The sequence below is a fragment of the Papio anubis genome, chromosome 11, assembly GCF_008728515.1.
Source record: "Papio anubis isolate 15944 chromosome 11, Panubis1.0, whole genome shotgun sequence".
NCBI classification, from domain to species: domain Eukaryota; kingdom Metazoa; phylum Chordata; class Mammalia; order Primates; family Cercopithecidae; genus Papio; species Papio anubis.
The window spans coordinates 3,610,147-3,631,731 of record NC_044986.1 but is presented as its reverse complement, the minus strand read 5'-3'; the positions used below and the strand labels follow the sequence as shown (position 1 = coordinate 3,631,731).

The 21,585-nt window shown below is 46.4% G+C and overlaps 1 protein-coding gene across 4 annotated transcripts in view; it reads left to right on the top strand.

The window, feature by feature from the left end:
- The window catches only part of MGMT (O-6-methylguanine-DNA methyltransferase), a 291,457-nt gene that overhangs the window by 240,077 nt on the left and 29,795 nt on the right, over window positions 1-21,585 (top strand). For all 4 annotated transcript variants that reach the window (XM_017944446.2, XM_017944453.2, XM_017944452.3 and 1 more), the window contains exon 3: window positions 1,387-1,535. In XM_017944446.2, the coding sequence (XP_017799935.1) occupies window positions 1,387-1,535 (149 nt within the window). The remainder of the gene's footprint in view (window positions 1-1,386; window positions 1,536-21,585) is intronic.

Below are 21,585 nucleotides of genomic sequence, written 5' to 3'. Positions count from 1 at the left end.
TCACAGAAGCCTGAGGAGCAGCACTGTCTGTGAAAGGAAACTAGAAAACTCCCGCGCTCCAAGCCTGGGAAGTCCCGGGGAAGCGTGCCGTTTGTCTGGGGCCTTGAGAAGCAAGGAAGGAAGGAAGGGAGTCACCTGAAGATAACGGACCCTGTGCCGGGGCTTCCCGGTGGGGTTCCGCAGCACTTGAAATCACAATAGGTTGTGTCATGCACGCCACAGCCCCGGGTGGCAGTGGGAGACCTCCCCTTCAGGGCCGTGTCCTCAGTCTGTGGAACACAGCCCCGGAACATCCACCCCTGCTGGGGATGGAGAATCCTTTCCGTTAGGGGCCACCAGGTCGAAGCCACAGAAGAATGAACACCCCAAACAGAGGCAGCCACAAAACAGTCTGAAGCGACTCTGAGAGGTACAGGTTCAAACTGCAGGAGACCGAAGGGAGGAGAGTGGCCAGAAAGAACCAAGAAGGCCGCATGGTAGCTCACGCCTTTAATCCCAGCAGTTTGGGAGGCCCAGGCGGCCGGATCACCTGAGGTCGGGAGTTCGACACCAGCCTGGCCAAGATGAGGAAGCCAACATGGAGAAACCCCATCTCTACTGAAAATGCAAAAAATTAGCCGGCTTGGCAGGCGCCTGTAATCCCAGCTACTAGGGAGGCTGAGGCAGGAGAATCGCTTGAACCCGGGACGTGGAGGTTGCAGTGAGCTGAGATTGAGCCATTGCACTCCAGCCTTGGCAACGAGCAAAACTCCATCTCAAAATTTAAAAAAAAAAAGGAAGATTTGAGAAAGAACCGAGTAGACGCAGGCACGTGAGGCACACGGCTGCTCCCAAGAGAACAGACTCGCTGGATGAAGGAAACACAGACTAGGCCCTCTGGAGTGTGGGAATCAGGGGACCGAAAGTGAACCCTGAGGACTCCCCTGAACACAGCACAGCTATGGAGGAGGCAGGACGCGTGGTTGTGGCCTTGCGTTGTTGGACTTGGGGTGGGGTGGGCTGTGTGGTGCAGTCTAATGACTGTGTTGATATTTCTGGAAACTTTTCGATAGTGAGTGCTTGATGACTTAGGTGCAGCCATGCCGTCTGTAAGTCTTACAAAGGGACACTGTCACTTGGGTTGCTTTGCGCTGTGATGCAGACTCAGAGCGCACGTCCTGGGAGGCCTGAAGGTGGAGAGTGGGTACTTGAAGGTCGAGAGTGGGACCCACCCTCGGTGGGTCCTTGCCTCACCAGTCCCGCTCTCTGCTGCACAGCTAGTTGAGACGCGTGTGCCCGTGAAGCAGCCGCAGGTGTTTGCCCGTTTAGATGCAATAGGTTTTTGCTTTTCCAATGTGTGGAGGCAGGGCCCAGAGGTTTACTAAGCCCCTGTTCTCACTTTTGCAGTGCCATGGAGGTCCCAGCCCCTGCTGAGGTTCTCGGAGGTCCGGAGCCCCTGATGCAGTGCACGGCCTGGCTGAATGCCTATTTCCACCAGCCCGAGGCTGTCGAAGAGCTCCCCGTGCCGGCTCTTCACCATCCCATTTTCCAGCAAGGTCAGTAACTAAGCCATTTGCGGTGGTTCCTTTGGGGAGCTTGACTTATTAACGATCGCTGACTTCACACTTCATTTTATTGAGTATACCAGCTTGGCATTTTTACATCAGCTAAACAGAGACAGCGTTTGGCCGAGCTGGAGGGACAGGGGTTCACCGCCTCCACCCACTCCAACGCTTGTGTTAGTTTTGGCACAGGGTCGCATAATTCTTGGCAAAGGCAGTAAAAATGATGCATGCAGATTGACTCTTGACTCTCGCTGGCTGAAAGGTTTAAATAGGAACACATCTGAATGGCAGTAAATTTTTCAATAAGCTTATTGTGAACTTCAACTATCTGCTTGCCAACAGCACAGAAAACGAAACTTGTGCGTGGACATTTAGCCACTTCCATACACTCTGTTTGTGACGCTTACATCGTAGCAGGTAGCAGCATTGGAGCTTCTCGGATAAGTTTTGCATTTAATTTCTCAAACATACCAGAGTTAGCGATATTCTTTCTTAAGAGATAGCTTGAGAACTTACCTGTACATAGCCTGCTTAAGGCTTGTGATAACCTAAAACATTTCCCAGACATTTCTTTTACAGCTTGTGTTTGGCTCTGCTCAATACAGAAATTAATTACAGCAACTAAAATCATTCCAGACACATGCCAGAAATTTATTTTGCATAGTGAGTTTTTCATAATCATTGTTGTATAAGTGAATGTATATTCATATATGATGTATATAAGGAGTTGTACACTTATATATCCTTAAAGGGAAAGATTACCTTGAGATTTTACATGTGGTGAATTTAAAGCAATTTGGAATTTCAGATCGGATTTGCTGGGTAAGCTTAACAGTATTCTGATTGCTGCAGTGCTTCTCAGCACAACACAGGCTTGAAAATGGAGAGACGTTTTCAGGGGAAGCAGGTAGAGAAACCCCTGAAGGTTGGGCTAATACCTGAGTTCACTTACGAAGTCAGACAGGCGAACAGATGAAGTCATGAGCACGTTTTGTGCATCATGAACTGAAACTGTACAGCTGTAATGGACCAGGCACCTTGCTGTCCTCTGAATCATATAGAACTATCTCCGGAAGGGTTCAGTGGGGATCTGTAGGACGGGCGGGCAGGAAGCTAGAGTGGGTGGGCCTTTACATGGAACCACAAACATCCACGAAACCTCTCATCATCTTTGCCCACCAATGGGCCGCCGCCAGGACAATGGCACTACCAAAGCCTCCTGGGCTGCCGCCAGCTACGGACCCACCTCTGCCCAGCACCACAAGCCAGTGAGCCAAGCAGACGGTGTGGGGGACCTTGCTTGCTGTACCCCTGACGAGCTGGGCACAGGGCAGGATGTTGCTGCATGGCCCAAGGAAGTCAGAGATTGGTTTTGTTTACTAAAGTTGGGGCTTGGGGATCTTAGAGTGGTGAACTCTTCTCTGTACGATCTCTGTTTGGGGGTTCACCTGCCAGGAGGAACAAGGCTGAAGAGCTGCCCAGGAGGCTTTTTTTCTCCTTAAGCCTGTCAAATATGTGAGCTGAAATGTAAGGTCTCAGGACAGAAAAGTTCTCTTATAAAACCAGGGCAGGAGGTATCCGCATAATCGTATGGAGGCTGGGAGGACGAGCCTGCAAACCCCTGAAGTTTACCTAAGGTTTATTGTGCAACTTTATGAAAAACGTAGAGGCAAAAGTTCCATGAAAATTGTTAGTTTTCTCCAAGTCATATGGTGGTCCTGGCCATGGAGCTAGACCCTGCTGGCCTGGTCTCACCAGGGTCCAGAGAGTGATGTGCGCTGGGGCAGGCCGGGAAGAAGCGGAGGAGGAGGCCTCTGCAGCTGCTGACAGGAACTCCGGGACGGGGGTGGCCAGCAAGGAGGGAGGCACTAGAAATAATCAGACACACTCCAAACCACCCCTGCAAGCACTGAGCCCCCGCTGAGCCTTTCCCCCCTCACTTCTGCCCATGGCAGTATTTGCTGCTCCTAGAGCCGACAACGGCAGGGGGGCCCCTTGGGCTCCTCAGTCAAGTCCCTAGTGCTTAAGCAGAGTTGGGATCGGCCACACCTACCCTTGCCTCCCTGACTTTCAGCCCACGCCAGGCCAGGCTGCTTCCTGGGCTGGCAGGTCATGATAGCTCTTGGTGACCAGGAAGACCTCAAAGTAGCCACTGGGATACTGGTAAAGGCTGTCTGGCTCCCTCATGGCCCTGCCCCTCTTGGAAAGCCCTACAGTGTGGGTGGATACCTCTAGCTGGGATGAGGTGCACTCCGGCAAAGTTTTGGGGTGGGAGTGTGACAGCCTCTCACATCCTTCTCTCTTTGTACTCGAGGAACTATGAGGCTGGCTGCAGACTCAGGGTGCTGAGCTCAGGCCCTTCTCTCGAGGGTGGCGGCTGGAGTCCCCTGGGCCAGGCCTGCCTGCGGATGGTTAAGTGGTTGCTATGGGGGCTGGGATTCCCCACCACAACATGTGCAAGCCAGGTTTTTAACATTTAGCTCAATCATTTACTCCTGGGCAGGGGCCAGGTGTACGGATTTTACTGTTTGAAGAAGGGGAGGTGGATGGTGGATGGTTGCTAACAGCGAGTTAATTGGTTCTCCCAGATGTGGGTACGCCCCATTCTTTCTGGCATGAGTTTGGTTTGCTCTCTGTCCAGTTTGTATCTCGTAACGTCAGTGAAATCAACAGTGAGGGGAGTGGGTCTTTTAGAGGAAAAGTCTTTTGACATCTCAGAGCCCCTTGGAAGCTGTGGAGTAACAGAAATCAACCTGCTTTGCAGACTGAGAGGAATGGGTCCATTGTAACATGGAATGAATGTTTCCTTGACCAGTTCCCTTTTCTGTACATTTTAATTTTTGTATATGTTTAACATACTTCTGCATATCATTTTTCACCATATTCTCCCTTCTGAGATTGAGACCAGGTTTATCTATTTCAGCCTGGTTTATCTACGTAAACAGTTTTAAAAACGTGATTGTATTTGAGCTCATCCTTGAGTTCCAGCACATTGACCCTTTCTTTCTGAAGGCCTGGCTGGTAACACTTCTGACCGCACAGTTCCAGCCTTCATCCCTTCCTCAGGCCCGTCCTGCCACGGCAAGAGCCTCTCCTGCACGCCACCTCTTCGCAGCACCACCTCGCCTTCCAGGATTCCTCTCTGGAATGAACATGCTGTTCTTGATTTGCTTTTTAAGGCTAACCACAAAAATATGCATTACGTTGAACCATACGAAATTGCTGTTTTTGAAGTTAAAACTTACCAAATCCTAGAAATCTCAGACGGTTCAACTTCTTATCTTGGGGAATTTCCAAAGACAGGTTAGTAACTAAGTCGCTGTTGGGGTGTTTCTGCCTGGGGACAGTGAAGCTGCCTTTCCCGACCCAGTGTCCGGAGGTCTCCGGGGCGGCCTCATTGTGAGGCCGGGACAGGTGGGGTTTCCCAGCGGGAGGGCGCTGAGGCCCTGGAAGGAAGCCTCATTGTGCTGCTGGAGGGATTAAGAAGAAACCTGAGCTGTCCAGTGAAGCGTATCCTCATTTCTGGTTCAAGTGTTGGTTTAGTCAGGTCATTTCCTAAAATAAAATTCGTCAAAGTTTTCTTGGTTTTGGGTTTTTTGGCTTTTTTGGTTTGCTATTCTGGTTTTTTTAAAGTGTCAACAAAATCCATTTTCTAGCTACTGTGTGACCGAGACCCAGCGTTTCGTTGCACAGCGTAACTTTTTAAGGAGGTCATTTTTCCCCGTAAGCCTCTCACAGGGTCAGCTTTGTATTTATTTATCATTCATTTTTCCTCAAGAAATACTTATTTAATGAAGCCATTATTTTCGAAATACATTTTTACTTTTTTCTTTTATAATGAAATATCATTTAAACTTTTCTCTGAACACCCCCTGATTTCTTAGTGTTTATTTATGAAAATGTTTAGCTTCTTTATATAATACGCCTCCTGGAGAAGCCGTAGAGGTCAGCGGGCAACGCAGTTACAAGAAATCCTTTCTACCCTAGTTTGCCAAAAGCAGCTTTTTACAATGAGTTCAAGAAAAGCAGAGCTGTGGAAGGCAAGGATGGACTTTCAGATACAGAACCCATCTGGGCACGTCCTCAGGTCCCTGAGCCCTCCCACCCATGGAGACCCTGCCGGCAGGTGTGGCTGACCCCAGGCTGCTGAGGGAGGCCCTGAGGCCAGGGCCTTTCTGCTCCTGCCAAGGCGGGACCAAGCCTTGGGGCTGCCCACGCAAGACTGTGGGAAGCCTAGCTGGGACCCCAGCCTTCTCACAGATGAAGGCGTTCAACAGACGAGTTCTGAGTTTTCTTTGTAAAGTGACTGCAATGTTCCCTTTTAAATGAAATATTTAACACTTTAATAATCCCTTCGTCACAGCTGTTGGCTTATAGCTATGAAATCCAGTTGCATGGCAGCAGCAAAATCTCCGTTTTTTAACGCCTGCTGGTAGAAGTTAAGTTTTTGTAACTTGTATTACACAGCCGCAGAAAGGATTCATATTTTGTATTTTTGTGTCTCCATCAAATTCCTCATTTCAAAAGGGCCTCTAACAAAAGCCCTGCCCCAGAGTTAACGGAAAGGCCCTTCCGGGTGAATTCATTGAGGTTCCCACCGTGTCCTGGAAGACGGGCCCTCTTTGCTGGTGCTTCCAGTGGGGACCACGTGGGTCCTGGAAGATGCACATCCCAGGAGAGGATGACGAGGGAGGAGAGGAGAAGAGAATAGCATCATTATTTGGGTCCTCACCGGAGCCAGCCCTTTAAGATTAGAAATCCTTCTTGAAGAGCCAAGCAAAGGCTCATCCAGCCCCCACAACCCCATTCTGCTGCCTTCTCACATCCAGGAAAGAGCACATCCCTGATGGGCACCCAAGCAGGTGGCCTCCCCTGGAAAGGGGCAGTTCAGCCCTCCTCACCCAAAGGTCCTGCGGCCCGTTTAGGTGTTCTTAAAATGTACCTCATAGGTCGTGATCCAGCCTGAGTTTTTCTGCAGAGGCGCTGCAGCCAAGAGGGGATGTCTCTCGTGGCTTCCACATAGATCACGACAGCACACAGGCTTTCTCCTTTCAGCACTTTGTACCGATATTTTCCCTGAACTTAGAAAAAGAAATTACCAATCAAAGGAGAAGAGAATAGCTAAAATAGGAGATGCATTTGCAGCCACCTCTGGGCGGCCACCACTGTTCCCCTTGATTTTAAACGAGGGCTCATAAATATTGTTGACCTTGCTGAGATATTACGTGGTGGAGCTGGAGGGTTTGTAAACCTTCTTCCGGTGCCCGTTTATTGATTAGAACAAGCTAACAACACTGCATTTAAGTGGAAAAAACAGCTGGTGAAAATGTAATTCTTTCGGCCTTAGAGCTGCTGGGCTCCTTTCCTGGACGGCAAATGTGGAAATCAAGATCTGTGGCCTTCTGGAACCTTCACCAGGAAATGTGAAAAGAAGAAGAACCGATCCACAGCTGAGAGTGGATGGCAGGCCCACAGATTTCCAGGTGGCCAGTAGGATTGTCCGATGTCTGGAATGAGTACCAGGGACCACCACCAGGAACTCGTCATTTCTACCATGGAGAGGAAAGCCCAGTGCATTTCTGTGGTTCAGAAACTTGACACAAAGAGAAGCTGGAATGTTTAAAAGCAAAAATAGGGCAGGGATCAGTGAAAGTGCAGGATGTGTGCGAAACAAGGGTAGAGTGAGCGCTGGCAGGGATGGAGGTGGTGAGGGATCTTCTGCGCTGGGGACACTTACTTATACCAGCCCTGCCCCGAAGAACCCATCCCCTGTGGGTGCAGAAGACCAGATCCCCGCTGATGTCTTCCCTTTCAGAGCTGTCTGGAGGTGCATACCACTAGTTCCCAGGGTCTCGTCTGCCAGCACACGGCCTGGCTTTTACGAGACATCCCCATTGATGCGATTCCCTTCCCAGTGAGTGAGCTCCCGTCACCCGTTCTGGCTTATTTGAATACCTGCATCACCTCCAGCCCCTCGGCGGAACAAGAATGTCAGATAATCCAGAATGCTGTTGAGGGCTGCTCCAGGCTGGGGACTCACAGCCCCAGCATCCAAAAGTCTCATTTCAGCAGGGCATGTCCGCAGAGTCCCTAGGCACCCCGAGCTCTCCTGGTTTCCCTGGGCTCTGCCTGCATGGGCTGGCCCCGTGGACTGCTTGGCCAGGCCAGCCCAGTAACGGCGGAACACGTCACTCTCAGCTCCTGAGCTTGCCTGACCAGCTACACTCTGGCATATTGGTGAATTTCATAGACCAAAGAACCTGAAGTTCAGATTGTGTATTAGTTCGTTGTTTCATATTTTATTATGCAGTTTCCTACCTACCAATTGTCATGAGTGCTTTCTTGCTCTTTATCTTATGAACAACATCTTGGGCTAGGAGAGAATTTTTAAAGTTTCAACGATGATTCATTCAAGCACATCCCTTTTTCAAGTTACTCTTAAATCTCAGTTCATTCAGTGGGGTTGGGGGAGTGTATATCAGAATCCTCTAGAAATTTCATTTGTAATATTCTACCTACAAATTTTTATACTTCTGGCCGGGCGCGGAGGCTCACGCCTGTAATCCCAGCACTTTGGGAGGCCGAGGTGGGCAAATCACAAGTTCAGGAGATCGAGACAACCTGGCTAACACGGTGAAACCCCATCTCTACTAAAAATACAAAAATTAGCCAGGCGTGGTGGCGGGCGCCTGTAGTCCCAGCTACACGGGAGGCTGAGGCAGGAGAATGGCGTGAACCCGGGAGGCGGAGCTTGCAGTGAATGGAGATCGCACCACTGCACTCCAGCCTGGGAGACAGAGCGAGACTCCATCTCAAAAAAAAAAAAAAAAAAAATTTATTCTTCTTATCTCTCCTCAAGATACACTAAAACCTTAGCATGGGCACACACATACACATACCCTGTTTCTGAGAATTACTGTTCTAAAGGAATTTATCAAAATGGAGGTAGCTCTTATGAATGCTTTTGCTGCGTGCTTTACCCTCTACTAAGTCTGACATTCCTAATTTAATAGCTATTTTTGTTTGAGACTTAAAAGCGGTGCCCATTGAAGGAATGTTTTGCTGTTGAGGAAATGCCTGCCCCTCTCCTAGGAAAGGGGAGCTCAGCTCCTGGTCCACTGGCAGTGGCTGGAACAGAGCCATGGCCTGCTGAATCCCAGGAAATTGATGGTGTCCCTGTGCAGAGCCCTCTGACTCATCAGCGATCCCACAGTGTCTGTAGGAGAAGCATAGTTAGGTGAGAGTTTCATCCTGAACGTAAGAGGTGTTTGGGTCCTTAGTTCCCTGAGGTTTCCATGAGTTGGAGGAAAGGAAGCAGCCCTCACACAGAGCAATTTACCAAGCCTGAGAGGAAACCAAAAGGACTGTTTGAGAGTCAGCCACTTTCACACCTTGTTGGACATAACTAGGGTCTCTACTACAATAAGCAGGACTTGTAATATTTAAAATTATTATGAGTGCTGCTTTTATGGGAAAATGTTCGCATTAAAATATAACTTAACTCTGGTGAAGTAATGAAACAGTAAATCAGTGATGGCTTCTATTAAAAATTAAGTCACCGTAATTATGTGAATGCCTTTAGAAGGATTGTCCGCAGTGTCCTGGCGTTGGACTTGAATGGACTCCTCAAAAAGTAGAAGTAACCAGGTTTCTGCCTATGAGGAAATGTAAATTGCATCATTGCTTCCTTCAATAAACTTGCATTTTAAATAGGCTTTGAAAAATAGGAATTTTCTCTCCGTTGTAAAGTAAAAAACACACTTTTCACTTAAATATGTTTCTAAATTTCTGTTTCCACTGTAGTCATTAGCTGGACTTGTGCTACTCCAAAAGAGAATGTTTACTTCATATCTTTTGTCATCATAAAATGCACATTCATATTTTACAGGTAATGTTAGTGCATTTGAAATAATTCTAGCAATAATAAGTAGAATTGTCTCCACTACCTGTGGTTGTAGAGAAAATGATATTTTAATAACGTGTGCATAGAATTGGACTACGTTATCAATGTGTTAAATATGTAAATATCAGTATAAAATTAATAGTGATAATGCCAAAAAACTATTGCAGGAGCCAAAAGTGTAAGAACTATGGTTTAAGGTAAATGCTTTCACACATATGGTTTTTGCCTGCAATCCTTATGTTCAGGCTGACTCGGAATGTAAGATTCATGAGTCTCTGTCCCTCTTTAGATGTTGTTTCTGGTGTCAGAATGGAAAAAGCAAATATTGACATAGAGGGAACTCCTTTCTCCTGTTGGAGGTATGCGGCCGTCACTGTCGCTTCCGAGGCCGCGTGGAGATGGGAACATCCTCAAGGCAGAGCACACTTCCTGGAGGCTCAGCTGGGGCGTCTCCAGCTCTGTAGCACGTTTTAATTCCATACAAGAAGTTACTCCCAAAGAAGTAAATTGAAGAACGAAATCGAGGAAAAGAAAGTCCTTTTTTGAAAGCTCTTAAACACTTGACTCAGTTAAGTTTGGATCAGGCTTTCTCTGCCCTTCCAAATATTCAGGTTAAGTATTGGCAACGTCCAGGAAACAGCGCTCTGGAGAACCCAACCTCTCTGCCAGCATAAATATGTACAGCGTAGCTGTTACTATGACAACTACTTCTTTCTTCTTGAGTACTGTTGTTAATTGTTGCACAAACACATATTGTGTAAGAAAGGGGACTTGGCCATAGTCTTCCACGGGTGGGTGTGTGTGCCCACACTGTCTGCTTTTTAAAAAAATGCACTGGGCTCCGTGATCCCCCGCCTGCCAAGCAACCTGATTTTCTCTTCAGCCCTTCCTTACTTAGATGGTTTTAGTAAGACCTAGCAACTGAGCTCAAGAGACACGTCAGGACTTACAGCTTGCCCAAGACGTATACTTTTCATAGAAAATTCGCGTCTCTTCCTCTTTTCAGAATAAAATATGCAAGAACCAACAGAAATGGCACATCCCCCCGCTTTTTCCCAAGAATTGGGCCTTTGATGTTCAAGAGCAGCTAATATTAAAGGCTCTCCCTAGAAGGCTGTAGAAACTGTACCTATTTATGACAAATGTAAAACAGTACAAATCTAGCTGAATATGATGGTATCATTAGTTTGTGAATCGCATTCTTGAAAATAACTGTGGAGGAGCCAAATCGGTTTAAAAGAAGATAACAAAATGGTTTAAGCTACTTAGGTTGAATGCCAATTATATTTTAATATTCAACTGAGCATATTTTACTAAGAAAAAAGGCCGCGTTGACGCATGCATAACTCATTGGCAGCGTCGGCCAGCTGTGCCGCTCCACTCTCCGAATCACTTTGTGCATTTTAGTAGCATGGTAATTTAGTAGAGGACTACCTGAGTGATGGCATTTTCAATGAGCAGGTAATCTACAGAGAATTTTTATATGGTTATGAGTTCTGTGCTTCAGCCCGGCAACACAAAAATACATCAAGACCAATTACGGTATCAACTTTCAGTGTGATACCCTTGCCACGGAAGTGCATGTATTTCTGCCCCAGGCATTTCAAATTGCATCTAATTTGAAATCTTTGGGGTTTTAATTAAATTTCAGAATATATGGAATTCTTCATTAGTACCTGCTCTGAATAGCAGATCATCCTTCTCCCAGTCTCTCGTTAAAGAAGTAGGCTGTGGTAAATAGCGTGTTCAGTAGCTGATCATTTGTGGGACCTGGGTATTGGAACAGAAATAGTGAAATGCAAAATAATATCAAAAAGATTATTAGTCCAGGGAGAGTCTCTTGATTTGTATTTTAATGGAATTTTACATTTCTCTTAATGATTTGCAAATTGTCCTCTGATTATAAGATGCATTAAGCTTTTCATTTTAATGGCAAAGACACAGCCATTAGCAGAATTTTTTTTTTTCTGTCTTCTTTTTAGAGTGCTTCCCTGCAGCAGATAAATATTGAAACCATTAACACCTTTTGATGTACGGTACAGTCTGCATCTTAGACCCATACATGGCTGGCCGGCCATGGTCCCTCCGTGCCGCACACCTGGCTAGGGACCCTGACTCTCCTCTGGGGACAGTGAGCAGCAGTAATGCCTGTTTCCTTTTCTAGAAAACAGGATTCTTTTTGAAAATTACATTGAGGGGTGGTGGTTATTTGTATTAAAGCAGTGCATTTAAATATTATTCATGGCCCAATGTGTATTTAAAAAGCTGGTCTTACCAGGGTTAGGGTTGACAGTGCCCACAGCTCCTACCTTGCTCTGGTCTGCGGGGCTGGCCTTGGTGATTTTGGAAATGGAATCTGGCCTTGCCCCCAGGATGTTTCTATGTCAACCCATGTGCTGTGAGAGACACACAGAGCTCTTTCTGTGTTAGCCAGCTGACCACGGCACGACCCCAACGCGGGGACACTTGACTTTGGTTTGGCCTCTGAGATAATGTCTTGGTTTTAAGGCCAGGACTTCTAGTCCCCTAGAAGATGAATATGATTTACACGACCAGAGCTACAAGGCAAAGCTCATCTCTTCTGCTCCATCTGCTGAATGTGCACAGGGAGCTTTAGGCTTCGACCTGGAAGTGACAGCCTGCAAAGGCAGTGGCGCTTCGGGCTAGGTGTCTCCTTGCGTCGGAGCCCTGTACAATCCAGCAGCTCTGTCTGATTGTATGGTTAGGAAAACCAAAGCCAAGGGGGCTAGACGATGGCACTGCTGAGTGCGGGCAGTGGCGGCTGCTCCCGATCCTCGCCCTGGTGGCCCTGCTTGCCCTCCGTTTCAAAGGGTGATTCTTCACTCCAGGCTGGCACAGCTGACCCAAGAGTGAGTGTCTCTGAGCAGCTGTGGCTCTCAGTCACTTACCCCCTCACGTTCGCACCTCGAGGTGGGCACAGCACAGGTCTTCCAGGATCTGAGGGATGAAGCTGGACACACCTCCTGCCCTTCCTTTGCCCTCTTCTGGTGAGTGTCACCTTCCCGGGCTGTCAAGGTGATGTGTACTCAGGCACATCACCTTCCCAGGCTGTCTAGAGCTAGTTCATTTGTCCACTCAGGCGTGTCCCCTTTCTGAGATGTCTAGAGCCAGTCCATGTGCCTGCTCAGCCATATCACCTTCCCAGGCTGTCTAGAGCCAGTCTGTGTGCCCGCTCAGGTGTGTCACCTTCCTGAGATGTCTAGAGCCAGTCTGTCTGCCTGCTCAGGCATGTCACCTTCCCAGGCTGTCCAGAGCTGGTCTGTGTGCCCACTCAGCTGTGTTACCTTCCACTCAGGCACGTCACCTTCCTGGGCTTTCCAGAGCTGGTCTGTGTGCCCACTCGGGCGTGTCACCTTCCAAGACTGCCCAGAGCTGGTTTGTGTGCCCACTCAGGCATGTCACCTTCCCAGGCTGTCCAGAACTGGTCTGTGTGCTCGCTCAGACGTGTCACCTTCCGAGACTGTCCTGAGCCGGTTTGTGTGCCCACTCAGGTATGTCACCTGCTCAGGCATGTCACCTTCCCGGGCTGTCTAGAGCTGGTCCGTGTGCCCGCTTAGGCGTGTCACCTTCTCAGGCTGTCTAGAGCCGATGCGTGTGCCCGCTCAGATATCCTGTCACCATGTGGGCCCTACTCCTGTGTCAGGGCCATTAGCTGGCACATGCTGTGTGGTTGCCTGGTGCGCACTGGGGCAACCTCGGGAAACACTCTTAGCCTTCGTATTGATCAGTGCAGGCTGCCAAAACAAAGTGCTGCCAACTGGCGTCTTATACAACTGAAATCTTTCTGAGCTCTGGAGCCTGGAAGTCCAAGACCAAGATGCAGCGGGGTCTCAGCTATTCAGACCAAGGTGCTGAGGCCGCCCTGCTTGCCCTGCAGATGGCCATCCCCTTGCTGCATCCTCACATGGCCTTTCCTCTGGGCGTGCATCCCTTGGGTCTCTATATCATAATCTCCCCTTCTTACAAGGACACCAGTCAGATCGGATTAGGGCTACCTGAACAACCGAATGTGAACTTCTTCACCTCTTAAAGACCCCATCTGCCAAGACAGTTGAAATGCTCAGGGTTAGGGCTTTGACATACGAATTTTGGCAGAACATAGTTTAGCCCATAACACCCTTTCCAAGCCTCTGATTATCTGTCTGTAAAGTGGGGACAGTAGTAACGTTGCGTAAAATGTCATGAGGGTAAAATGAGACCACCAAACAGTCAGCAAAAGAAATACCTGCTTATTTCACAGAGTCTTTTCTCCAAAATCCAAGTGGTAGTTAGCAAACCAGGACAGCTGACTCCACCTGGTCCTTTGGAACTCAGGGAAGATTGGGCCGTTACTAGGAAGTGCTGCTCTTTGCACCCAACAGAACTTCCCAAGGACGTTTGCCCTCTGCCCTTGCTTGCTATGCGTACGGGTTACAGGAGTGTGACTAGTACTGTATGAGTTACAGGAAGTGTGACTAGTACCGTACGGGTTACCGGAAGTGTGACTAGTACCGTACGGGTTACAGGAAGTGTGACTAGTACCGTACGGGTTACAGAAAGTGTGACTAGTACTGTATGGGTTACAGGAAGTGTGACTAGTACCGCCCCACAGCGGTTCAGGAGTGTTTTGGTTTGTCATCTCCACATGAAATGCATGGAGTCAATTTATATTGTAACTGGGAAAAGAACATTTTTCAACCTGTTATTTCGTCTTCCTACTTACTGTTAAGTTCTAGGCCACAATAAATGGCTGCCTGCTGGGACTCCTGCACTCTGGGATGACACGTTCAAAGCGTGTGCCCAAGTAGGCTGCTGCAAAAGGGTGAGCATGATTGGGGTGGGGTCACTGGGGTCTGGGGAGCCAGCCTCAGCCCCTCCTGGCTCAGCACAGCCCTCGTGGCCTTGGGGGCCCACAGGGTCACACTCCCCCAACCCTCCCACAGCACCGGGCTCTCTGCCCTGTGCCTCACTCTGCCCTAGCGGGTTCCTGAGTACCGGGAGGCATTCTCTGATATGCTATGGATACAGTTATGGACAAAATGAACTCTTAGGAAGGCAGCAAGTGAGGGGAATGGAGGGGCAAAGAGCACACAGCTAAACATTGCCTGACTCAACTGTGGTAGTCACTGGTGCACTGCAGGTTGGTGTTTGCACCCTGCCAGCGTGTGCTCCTGAAACTGGGGCAGGAGACCTTTCTTCTCTGTCTGTGCACTCAGAGCAGTGCCTGCCAGTGCTTGACAATGAATGAGTGAATAAGCAAAGTGTCAACCCATTTTCACGGTTTGTTTAATGTCCCTGGACCTGGATTTCTCTTGAGAGTGAGCGTTGAATGGGCCTTCCCTGCCCCTACCCAGAGCTCAGGGCATGGACCCCAAATGCTTGGGTCTCTCCTCTTCTCTCTCCTGTTGTAAATTTAAATGTCAGGGGTAAAAAATGAGAAAAATATGTAAATAAATACATTTGCAATCATTTTATCGGATGAGAAGAGTAGCAGTTTCAGGAGTTTCATTCAGAGTAATCATCGAGCACATGGATGGCAAGTTGATAGTTTCATTATTTTTATTATGAAATATTTACTTTGGACAAACGGATATTCAAAACTGACTTGTGAGGAATAAATAATAAAGGACAGAGTCATATGTGTGCCACCCAGGTGAAGTAATAGTTTGTTTTCTTTCCTTCTGTCAGTAGACATTTGGGTTCTGAAGTTTTTGCCTTTAAGACTAATAATGATGCTACCAATATTCTAGGATATGTGCCCTAGTGCTCCAGCTGGCTGGAATTCGTGGGTGGAGTACGGGAGAAGAGGGAACTATACAGAGAAAGAATTCCAGAGGTCTGCATGGTATCCCATTGAGTCTGTTGCAGATTACAGAGTCATACATGCATTTGTAAACCACATGAAACCAGACAACTATTGGGGAACTATAAGTTGAACCAATTTCAGATAAATGAACATCACTAGAACTAGAAAATATGTGGACAAGTATGAAATTTTTCTTCTGTTATTTAAAAGATGATTAACTGTTCATGGTAAAGTTAATAAAGATGTATTTTGTATTTTATAATACACATAAAAGGAAAACATATGACAACAATAGCGTAGAAGATGAGACTCTGGGGAAATGGAAATATATTGTTCTAAGTTTCTTGCTTTATGAACAAGTATAATATTTGAGGGCAGACTTTGATAAATTAAGAATGCATGTTAAAAATCCTAGAATACCACTAAAAATAACCCGAATCTATAGCTCATGGGCCAACAGAAAAGATAAAATAGAATGCTAATTCTTTTAAAGAAAAAGAATGTAAAAGAAGGAAGGGGAAAGGGAGAACAAAGAACAGATAGGAAAAATAACAAGTTGGTAGACTTAAACCCAATCATATTGATAATTACATTAAATGTAAATGTTTTTAAGATTCAAATAAAAACACATAGATTAGTACACTGGTTTAAAAGGCCAGAGCCTGGTATATATTTTCTACAAGACAAAAATAATTTAAAATGATGAAAGAGTCCTATGTAAAAATGGAAGGAAAAAAAAGGAATACATTGACAGAAAGGTATAAGTAAAATTGTATTTATTTTCAGATCACATAATTATTTATATAGAATATCTTAAAGAATGTTGAAAATAACTATTAAAACCAATAAGTGAATTTAAGAAGGTTGAGGATACAATTTTAACGTAAAATGTATTCTATTTTTATATAATATTATTGAAAAGTAAATTATAAAACAGTTACTTTATGTATTTAACATTAGCATTATTAAAGATTATTATTTAAAGATATGCAAGGCCTCTCTACTAAACAGCATAAAAACATGGCTGAAAGAAATTAAAGAAGACCTAGGTAAATGGATCTTTATTAGTTATTGAAAGAGCCAGTGTTGCAAGAGGTCACATCTACATAAATTGTCCTCTGTATTCAGTTCAGTCACACTTTTAAATTATGTCAAAATACAAAGAGCCTAGAATATTTAAAACAATCTCGAAAAAGAAGAATGAATTTGTAGGACTTACATTACCTGGTTCCAAGACTTCCTACAAATCTGTGGTAATCAAGACACTGCGATAAGGATCAAAACTTAGAACGATGGAACAGAATAGAGACCAACATTTTTGCAGTTCTTGTATCTTTGAGAAAGACACAAAGTAGATGAATGAGGAAAGTAAAGTCTTGTTGGCCAGGCATGGTGGCTTACGCCTGTAATCCCAGCACTTTGTGAGGCCATGGCAGGCAGATCACTTGAGGCCAGGAGTTCAAGACCAGCCTGGCCAACATAGCAAGACCCTGTCTACTAAAAATACAAAAAATAGCCGAGCATAGCGAGACCCTGTCTCTACTAAAAATACAAAAAATAGCCAAGCATGGTGGCGCACACCTGTAATCCCAACTACTCAGGAGGCTAAGGCATGTGAATCACTTGAACCCAGTTGACAGGTTGCAGTGAGCTGAGATCATGCCACTGCATTCCAGCTTGGGCAACAGAGGAAGACTCCATCACAAAAAAAAAAAAAAAAAAAAAAAATGCTTTGTCAACTAATGGTGCTGAGTAACTGGATATCCTTTTTTTGTTTTTCCATTCCATTTTCAGATCACTTTAATGGTTAGAAATTTGTTACATAACTTATTTATTTCCATAGAGTTTTGGGGAACAGATGGTATTTGGTTACACGAGTCAGTTCTTTAATGGTGGTTTGTGAGATTTTGGTGCACCAAAATTGGTGAACCTGATTTGTAGTCTTTCATCCCTCACCCCCTTCCCACCCTTTCCCCTTGAGTCCCCAAAGTCTATTGTGTCATTCTGATGTCTTTACATCCTCATAGCTTAGCTCCTATGGATAACCATTTTCAGATAAATATTATTCACCATGACCTTGGCCTTACACCATACACAAAAATTAATTTGAACTGTATCATATACCTAAACGTGAAGCTGAAACTCTAAAGCTCTTAGAAGAAAACATGAAGAGTATCTTTCTGATTTGGGTAGGCACACATTTCTTGTAACACCAAAATAAAAAACAATGGAAGAAATTATTAATAAATTAAACTTTATTAAAAGATTTCATTAAGAAAATGAATAAGAAGCCACAGAATGAGAGAAATTTTTACAAAACATATATCTGACAAAGGACTTCTAAGCAGGGCATATGAAGACTCCTGTAACTCCGTAATGAAAGGATAAACAACCTAGTAAATAACTGGACAGAACATCTCACATCTTCATCAAGACATATAATACACAGATTGGCCCACGAGTTCATGAGAAAGTGCCCGGCATCATCAGTCATTAGGGGAGTACAGGTTAAAACCACAATGAAAGACATCGGCCTATATTCCAGGATGGCTCAGATCAGAAAGCCTACCACCACCAAATGTCACGGAGACTGTGCTGCAGCCTCACCTCTCGTATACATTGGTGGGTGTTAAAATGTTATAACCTCTTTGCAAGAGGTCTAGCAGTTGCTTATAAAACTAAGTGTTCTCCTACCCCATTACCCAACAATTCCACTCTAGGGCATTTATCCAGGAGAAATTAAAACCTATGTCCACAAAGACGTATACAAGACTGTTCACAGCAGCTTTGCTGGCTTTATTTATAATTGCTGCAATTGGGAATTGCTCATATGTCCATCTGTAGGAAAGTGGATAAATTACTTGAGGGATATCCATGTAGAGCCTATTCCTATCTGTGAACTTAGCATTGAAAAGGAATGATCCACAGACGCACACAGCCCCATGGATGAGTCTCGGTAACGTCATGCTGAGCTTAAGGAGCCGGACACAGCAAGAGCATGCCTCCGATTATATTTACTGGAGCTCTGCAGTTGGCAAAAGCAATCTGGATAAGGAAAAGTTAGAAGAGGAACTGCTTCTGGGGTTGTGCAGGCAGTGACTAACTGGGAAGGGGCATGAGGGAATGTTCTAGACCATGACTAGAATGTTGGTCTAGAATGTTCTAGACCATGGCTGTCTTAACAGTTTAGGTGACACAGGTGTCTATCTGTGTTTGTCAGAATTCATCAAATGATGCGCGAAGATGGTGCATTTCACTGTGTGTAAATTCCACCTTAAAGGACAAAACCGTAAATGGACATTGAACTCTTAATGGTTTATGTGAGGAAGGACTTGGAGAGAGTACACTGATGTCTGCAGCTCATTTTGAAATGCAGAAAAAATAATAATAAAATGGATAGGGGGTGGAGAGATGGATAGATACATGATAAAAACAAATACAGGCTAAAATGTCAATTATGTAACCAGAGTTATAAAAGTATTCATTGTAAAACTCTTCCAACTCTATGTGACTGAAGGTTTTCATAATATGTTGGAGGAAAATAGTAAATATTATGGACTTTTATTCCTTGAAAGCAAATTTGGGGGAAAGATCATGAAAACTGTGACCTCCGTATCCCAAGTGTGAAGATGCAACCCAGTATGGCCTCAGCGAGATACTGAGTGCACTCTGGGTTTGCACCTGGAACTGGGGTGAGGCTGAGAGGTCTGTGAGTTATCAGTGGACCTCCCAGTCCTCTCCAGAGCCCCTCAGGATGAGGTGGACACACTGACCTGATGGGCAGGAAGAGGAAGCCTCTGGGCCAGACCTTTGGACTCTGTTGCCTAACTTCTCCAGCCAGCCAAGCGAGTGGCCTCGGGAGGTGAGGTTGGTGTCGCCTTGCAGCCTTGCACTCAGCCTAGCAGCCGTCCCTGTCCAGCCAGCTTCTATGCAGGTAGAGGACACACAGAATCCACAGCCCAGGCAGCTACTCTCACCTGTGCGTGGAGCACAGGGTACCCATCCTCAGAGACCCTGCCCAGCCCCTCACTGCCATCCCCTCTGCTAGACCAGGCATGTGGGTCAGCACTGCCCTGCCTGTCCCGAAGTTCCATGCCAGTAGCGGTGGGTCAAGCGATGAAGGCAGAGTTATCTAATTATGGAGTGTTTTCTCTAGTATTTCCACAGCCTGCTTCTGGCATGGAATATGGAGATTCATTACTCAGAATGTCAAATTAATAGCATTCCTGGACCTGAAACATCATTGTGTCAACTTCTCCACCTTTTCCAGGTGGTGGTTTGAGTTTGTGCACATGGCATGCCTGTTGCCCCAGCACGGCCACAGCTTTCCAAAGTGCCACCCAGGGCTGGGGTCTGCTCACTTCCTCAGAAGTCTGCCCATGCTCCAGGCGGGCTGCAGCCTGCAGGATGCAGACGCCCAGGTTGGAGCAGCACCCTGTGCCCTCGAGAGGAGCACAGCTTACACATCGATGTAACTCTTGTCCTTAGCAGTAGTGGGGGGCTTCTGCAGGCAGAGGAGTCGGCCCCATGGTCCTCCATGTAAATGGCCAGCATCGGGGCCTAGGGTTCGATTCTGCTGTCATGTGTCTGCACTGTAGCTTGTTCTGTCTTTTCAACCAGGCCCTTCTAGCTCCTGGGGCAGTTTCTCTTTAGCTGAAACTTCCCTTCGTCTTCCACCAACACCGTGTTACATTACAGTTTCCGTCTTCTCACAGAAACAGCCTTGGGAGAGAAGTGTGTTTTGTCACACAGCCTGCGCCTGGCTCAGGTCCGCAAGGTCAGCTCCCGACTCTCACTGCAGTGAGGGACCATGAGTAGCTTCTGCTCTCTGAGTGCTTTCCAAGGGGCAGGGCCTCTGCCAAGTGCTTTGTGATCCTCATATCCAAGTGGAGGAAATTGAACTTTAGACTGACTGAGCTCCAGCCGCTGATCCTTGGCACAGATGAGACTTTAACCTGGGTCCTTCTGACTCTGGAATAAAAGCTCATAGGAAGGGGTAAATTTACTGGGAAGATCTCTGCTGGCCAGATCCTTGATGGCACAGGGCCACAGGCATGTGGAGTCCAGCCGAGACTCGTCCTTGGGAACACGAGCTGGTTTTGAAGCTGTTGTAGTCCTGGGTTGCCCGCCCATGGGTGTTGTGAGGACGCTGTCCAACATCACTCTGCCCACGTGCCCTGAGGGGTCTTACACTCCACCCCAGGTCACATTCAGTGTTCTGTCTGATTCTTCACCACACGGGAGCAGCCTCATGCAGACTGAGTAGGAACAGTGGCATTGGTGTTTTCCACACATCTTTTGGAAGAATTTGAACTTCTGATCATGTATATGTGACACTTTTTAAAGTTTTAGGTGATGCATGGAAACTTGATATTGCAAATTTAAATATCAGTCATTTTCAGTTTTATCTCTTTGCTACTCAAAATGAAAAATCTTCTCACTCCTCCCCTACTCCACAATATGGTCACGGAGTTTCAACCTAATTAAAAGAGTCAGAATTAAGTTGCTAAGTTTGAATGGGAATGTGGTGATGTTTAAGAGGACTTAGGAGACCCTGTCCTCATGTCCTTTCTGTCACTGTAGGTTTTGTCACTGTTTAAAGTCCATCTGCCCAGCTTTTAGATAATTAATTCTAATTTTGAGAACTTGAGAAATGTTGCACAAGCCGTTGGAGCTGATTTTAGGATTGTTGTGATACACCTGGTAATCACTAGAGTCAGTCAATGAAGTCATAGATGAAGTTGTGACATTTGGCCCAGGGTTCCCTGCTGAATTCTGGAATACCATGATGCTATCAAGAAAAGAGCCATGGGATAGCCAGTCCCCATGCGACACCCAGTGAACTTCACTACTGGTACTCCCACTCTTGTTCCTTCTCAGATGGAGTCGGGTCTGGCCTGAGCTACAGCAGGATATGGGGGAAGTGATGGTGTGCAACTTCCAAGGCTAGGTCATAAGAGGCCTTGCAGCTCCCAGTGTCCTCTCAGTCACCTACTATGAGGGCAGCCAGTACCATGTCGGAAGACACATAGGCAGCCCCAGGAAAGGCCCACGTGCTGAGGAGCCAGGGAAGTCAGCCCTGTTAGAAACAGATCCTCCAGCTCCAGTCGAGCCTTCAGATGACTGCAGCTATGCAGAAGACCCCAAGTGAAAACCGCTGAGCCCAACCCGTCTGAATTCCTGGCCCATAAAGGCCATGAAAGAAAAGTCATTCGTGTTGTTTGGGGCCACTAAGTTGGGGATCATTTGTTACCTGTCCGTAGTGACTGGCACAAGATGTGAGGCACTCCCCAGTAGTTACTTACTCATCCCACTTCCTTTCATATCTGGTC